Source organism: Zychaea mexicana (genome assembly GCF_025766255.1).
Source record: "Zychaea mexicana strain RSA 1403 chromosome Unknown BDB00scaffold_89, whole genome shotgun sequence".
In the NCBI taxonomy this organism is placed as follows: Eukaryota; Fungi; Mucoromycota; class Mucoromycetes; order Mucorales; family Lichtheimiaceae; genus Zychaea; species Zychaea mexicana.
Genome location: NW_026516752.1, coordinates 1 through 5,558, shown reverse-complemented (window position 1 = coordinate 5,558; position 5,558 = coordinate 1). Strand labels below are relative to the sequence as shown.

General features: G+C 36.6%; 2 protein-coding genes across 2 annotated transcripts; both read right to left on the bottom strand.

The window, feature by feature from the left end:
- Positions 1 to 2,512: 2,512 nt before the first annotated feature.
- BDB00DRAFT_941678 (uncharacterized protein) lies at positions 2,513 to 4,570 on the bottom strand (the record flags this gene model as incomplete). Its single annotated transcript, XM_053129376.1, has 4 exons — positions 4,306 to 4,570; positions 4,140 to 4,246; positions 2,852 to 2,993; positions 2,513 to 2,613 (listed from the first exon to the last, which is right to left on the bottom strand). Exons 1-4 carry the CDS (start codon positions 4,436 to 4,438, stop codon positions 2,513 to 2,515), a joined length of 483 nt encoding a protein of 160 aa, XP_052975603.1. The 5' UTR covers positions 4,439 to 4,570.
- A 30-nt stretch (positions 4,571 to 4,600) lies between these two features.
- BDB00DRAFT_618260 (uncharacterized protein) lies at positions 4,601 to 5,558 on the bottom strand. The gene is made up of 4 exons (XM_053118040.1): positions 5,356 to 5,558; positions 5,240 to 5,302; positions 4,995 to 5,177; positions 4,601 to 4,929 (listed from the first exon to the last, which is right to left on the bottom strand). Exons 1-4 carry the CDS (start codon positions 5,468 to 5,470, stop codon positions 4,724 to 4,726), a joined length of 567 nt encoding a protein of 188 aa, XP_052975602.1. The 5' UTR covers positions 5,471 to 5,558; the 3' UTR covers positions 4,601 to 4,723.

Below are 5,558 nucleotides of genomic sequence, written 5' to 3'. Positions count from 1 at the left end.
TTGTAGTGATGGTGGTATGTTTTTAAATATGAAATTGTATAGAAAAATTAAAGAACAAGATTGTATTGCATTAGATGGTGGTTATACACTATTTATTAAACAATTCGAAGATTTTTGTAAAAGTAAAAATATTAATTTAAATAACAGAAATTTTTTTATCCAATTCGTAAAGAAGCAGGAATAGCTTTAAATAATCAAGAAGAACATTATAACAAAGTATTTGGTAGTTTTAGATCTATAGCTGAAAATCAATTTAAAGACTTATATAATAAATTTAAAAGATTCTCTAATAATAATTCTATATTAAAGACAGATGATATAAAATATATAAACTTACAATTAAAAGTTGTATTTTTATTAGAAAATATTCAAAATTTTACTGATAAATTTAATATTATAGTACAAGAACATCATAAGTTATGGATAAATAATAATCTTGATTTTCCTAATGAAATGAGCTTAATAGATATTGTTTATACTAATCAAATGGAACAAATGAATAAAATTAAAGATTTAAAGAAAATACAATTAGAACTACTAAATTTAAATATAAATAATGATGAATTAGAAAATAATAATATTGATATAATAGTTGATAATGAAAATGAAACTGTAAATGATGATAATAATAATGATGATACAGATGTTGACTTTCCTCAATATCAAAATGTATCTAAAAAAAGAAAAAAACGATCGAAAAATAAAAATAAAAATAAATGTATGAATATATATGAATATAGAAATGTAAACAAAGATGAAAATATATTTGAGGTAGAAAAGATGGTAAATCATAAAATAGAGAATAAAAAATATATATTTCATGTTAAATGGAAAGGATACGATTATAGAGATAATAGTTAGGTCAATGAAAATGATTTTAAACAAAAGGAAATAATTATTGAATACTTTAATAAAAGAAATATATTATATAGTTAATTATTAAAAAAATATAATTATAATGATTTTATATTATAAAATAAGGTATTAATTATTAATATAAAAATTAAATTATGATTACTGATTGTTCATCTATGTGTCGAGCACAGCATTCTTTTTCGGTTGAGGCAGCAGCACCGCAATGTAAGTTCACTTTTGTTTGAGCCAGCCATTTTCCACGCTCTTCCACGATCTATTTAAAAGTCAAGAGAATATAAGAACGTGAGCCAAATCGCTTATGCAAGATGGAAGAGCTGTGAACTACCCTAAAAAAGTTTACGTTTTTTATGCCTTTCATGTAAGTAACTTTGTAGCACTCTCCATTCCTTGAACGAAAGTTAGCTTTGTAATAAACTCAAAAAACGGAACAGGAAAACCATCGCTGTTGTATCTGTATCCTTTTGGTTTGAACGGACAGGTCAGGTCACTTTGTTGTCATTCAACGTCATCCAGCTGGCTACAAGAGCGTCTTTCGGGAAAGCTGCATGGTTACTGCTCTGATCGAAGCAGAACACTCCTTTTGAAACAGGAAAAAGAAGAAAAATTGGGACGGGTCAGGCATTGGAAACCTTTTACCATACATACTCAATTGTATTCTTCTTACCAGTACAACCTGGTTGAATGATTTAAAAAAACGCGAATTGCTATGTCTAGCTGAGCGAGCATGTGCTCATTAGTCCACCAACCCTCGTTATTTTTTCCGGCCTTGCACAATATTCGAGCTTCAACAGGAAAATCCTCCAGCAACTTCGCTTCGTTCCTTTGTTCTTCGGTGATATGCAGTGGTCCATGGCAAGCACACAAAAACTCTGACACCATTATCGAACCACCCGGACCCTTTTTTCTCAGTATCGACTCGCCATCAGCAAGCCGTATGTCGTTCTTGCCATCATTGGAATAGAATGTGCTTTCGCCGTGCGTTACAAGCACATGTTCTCTTTCACATTCCGACAGGTGCGGCCTTGTCACTTCATTCATCTCGTCCCCAGAATATTGACGCATAAGTCGACAATACCCAAGCATCCGGTTCGCCCATTCTACGCGATATTCCTTGACATTGGGCCGTTCGTGTCCGTCATAGTAAATCTATAGCAGTATAAAGTAAGTTATTTAACATAAATTATTAATGTGGTTTACAAGTTAAAGATTAAGTTACTGAGTATGTACACATACATCCTTATTATATCGCTTAAATCTGTAGCCCCAGATACGCAGGTACGCGCTATCGTACTCTCTGAAATGTCACCCGGCACGCCAAGTGTTTCGGGAATGATGACGGATGAAATATCTTTTTTTGAGAACAATCGTTGATGTTTTTGCTGGGTTTAATTAATTCCAGTATGCGATACATTTTTTCTTGACGTCCTCGTCGCTTCGCGTGTTTTCCTTGCTGATGGCTGGGCAGGGTCCCTAGTAAGAGGTACGTTTTTGCTCAATCCATTATCGCTCGACTGCGATAGGTATGTGCTGAAACCCAGAAGGATGTTGCTGCCTTCATACTTGCGTACGACTTGTTATATCCGTAGATTCTTAAAGTAACAATGCACGCTCATTATCCGTAATGTTTCGTACGCGTTCAATGAACCCACTTCAGATAGCGAATTTCTGATAAGACTGACTTTTTCGTAGAGACCATCGTATACTTGTCGAATTCTTGCAAGTTCCATTTCATTCTTGCTAATATTCGGACTGTTGTCGACTTCCATTTGTTCTTGTATAGGTGCGTTCGAAAAAAAGCTGGTCAAAGGTCGGCAACCTTCTGCACTTTCTCTCTTCATGATTAGGTTCTTTTTTTTATGATACTTTGTATAGCGTGAGGTTCCTGTTGTCATGTAAATTTAGTACTTTGTAATTGTTTAAATACATACGAATTGCTTTTTTTTTTCAAAATCATATTTGCTCTTCTTCCACTTACGGTTATATGGAGAGCGAAGATATTGTCCAGCATCAGGGCGCCATTCAATCAAGCTTTTCCAGCGGGCTCGTGATATATCGTAACGCTCACCCTCGGATGGATCTTCTTCTCGTTGACCCTCAAGTTGCAAAGTGGACCGCTGCTAGATATACGCCAAAGGAAGCTTAGTATAGTTCTTGCATAATATTCATTGAAGAAGCACAGTTCCGCCAGATCATAGCACCCGTAATGATAAACCTACATCGTTTAGGGCAACTGCAACGAAGCGCGAGTGGTTCGTGCTTCTGGATTTGCGCAGCGCCACTGCAGAATTTTTTCCGACGTCTAGGCATAATGCAATATAAAGCAGAAAGCTATCGATAGGTATACTGGTACTCGTCGAAAATGATAGAATGGAAGACAGTGGTAGAATTAAGTATCCTTTGCGCCTTTTAAAGATGTATCAGGTTACTGTGTAGTTCTACAACATGTTGCTTATAGCTATAGTATGAGAAACCCGGGCAGAACTTGCATGCATTATTTGTTTTCTTTAACGCCGTGTAAACAAATAGACCCACTCCTCATCAATTTTCTTGACTATGTAGTCTCGCGTTTGTCTTCAGAATATACGTATAACAAGCTTGTAATTGAGCTACACGGACTTCTAGTTACTAGTAATCCCATTTAATTTGAATTGCAATTGATTAATTTTAGAGTTGTTTTATCACACAAGGGGTCGTTAGCTCGCTGTTGTCACTGTGGCCGTTGTGGGAAAAGATCCTGGCAGCGCAGCATGCATCATGTATTATCCGCGATGTATACAAACAAACAAGACAGCAGATTCTCCAACCTTTACAACTCACTGCTGTTGAAAGGGCATGAAGTGAGCAAGTGACTATACATTAAACTTGACTATCCTCTCAGTATCTCTGATGGTATACCGATGGAGCGACGGGTGGGCGAACTTCAACACAATTAAGCTATAAGAGGTTGTGAGATAGTTACAAAATTTATATGATTGTTGGCTACACTGCTTTTTGTTGAAGGAAAAAGTCTAACTGTATATGGTAACCAGTGCTATAGAAAAGTGTTGCAATTTGGGGCTGACTCCGCTTAACATCCTCTTCCTTGGAACTCTTCTGCGTGTTCACAAGAACGATTTACGTGAATCTCTTCCACGAATTATATTCTAAAGATGCTATTCCATATGGTTCGTGAAGTTAAAAGTAGAAGACTGTGAGTCCTAGAAAGTAGCAAGATTTCAAAAAAAATCAAATTTTTGACGGTTTATGGTGAGATGCATCATAACCTGCTGCATTCTTTGCTGGTTGGTGCGTCTGGGTGACGGCTCTTCATTGCCATCAATATCGATAATGTCGTCCGTATCAACATAGTTATTGACGACAGGTCCAACTGCTACCAGAATGTTTTGTTAGGTTTCTTTATTAATATGTAGTATAGTGCATTTCTATTACCATTCTCATTTACAGGCTGCGAGGAAGCTGCAGCACGAGAACGTTCGGCCGGGTTTTGCTCATTCAGACCATCCATCTCTGCGAGCCTTTTTTGCTTTGCCTGAAGTTTCGGTTTGCCATTTTTGTAGAACATGGGGTTACCGTTCTTATCAAGCCAAGACACGAACTCAGTATAGTACTCCTTAGGATCTAACTCGTGATCTTTGGATGTTGTCTTGAATTTGGATGTGCGTGGCTTTTGGAATAGTATGAAACGAAGTGTAAGGGAAAAGAAAGCGAGTAAATTATCGAAAGCATTTGTACAAAATTTATTGAATATAAAAATAAGCCGTTGATGATAACGTCAAACCAATATAGGTAATTGCCCTTCATTCTTCTTTCTTTTCTATGTTAACTAATTCATCCTGTATAGCCTTATCTAAGTCTCGCAACATAGTAGCTGCCATTTTGATCGGCTCGACGGCTGTTTGATGAAATTGCTCGTCCTTATCTTTGTCATAATCAAAGCCCACAAGCTTGACATTCTTTTCGCCATACTCATACGAAACGGTGTTACCATTTTCACAGCTATGCGCACGAACTTGCTCCATGGAAATTGATCAGTCTCCTCCCCAGTTACATTGCCTACAAAGTGACAAAGTAAATACACTAATCCAGATGTACTTGATCTCAAGCTATGTTTGACTCACAGAACTGGTTGAGCAAGCATCTACATATACGCTTCAACCCAATATTATATTTGCGCTTCGAGCCGGATCTATCATTCTTTGTCGCCGATGCTTCTAAATATCGACGAGCGCAACTAATTGTTATTATCGGATCATACAAATGGAATTCATATATATTGCACATGCCATTATTTCCATAAAATTCTACAGAAAAGAAATCTTTAAGTGGGAAGTGATAAATAATACTAGTATGTTCCTGTGTTTACCTTTGCATTTGGAATTATACGTTGATAGTACATCGCCTTGTGCAAGGGAATGAACTGCTGCACCTATAAACCATGTTTAATCCATTAGATGTATTATCATAAGCGCAATTACCTACGAGAATTGCTATACGACATGTTGTTCGTCCAGTCGGCGGGCGTATCTGAATGCAGTGCAACAGCTACATCGGTCCCTAACTTCTCCTTCGCTTCGTACAACCAAACACCAAGCATATCCTTCAAATCTTGCGCTACTGCTTTACGATCAGCAGTAGTCTTTGGACCCTCTTGGCGTTTGTTAATGGCATTTTCAGTTCTTTTG

What these genes read in the sequence shown, in the direction of transcription:
- BDB00DRAFT_618260 (XM_053118040.1), bottom strand. Translation starts at nt 5,470, where the DNA reads ATGCTTGGTGTTTGGTTGTACGAAGCGAAGGAGAAGTTAGGGACCGAT. An exon ending in GTATAATTCCAAATGCAAAG is followed by an intron (nt 5,178 to 5,239) that starts GTAAACACAGGA and finishes TCTTTTCTGTAG; the next exon opens with AATTTTATGGAAATAATGGC. An exon ending in ATGCTTGCTCAACCAGTTCT is followed by an intron (nt 4,930 to 4,994) that starts GTGAGTCAAACA and finishes GTCACTTTGTAG; the next exon opens with GCAATGTAACTGGGGAGGAG.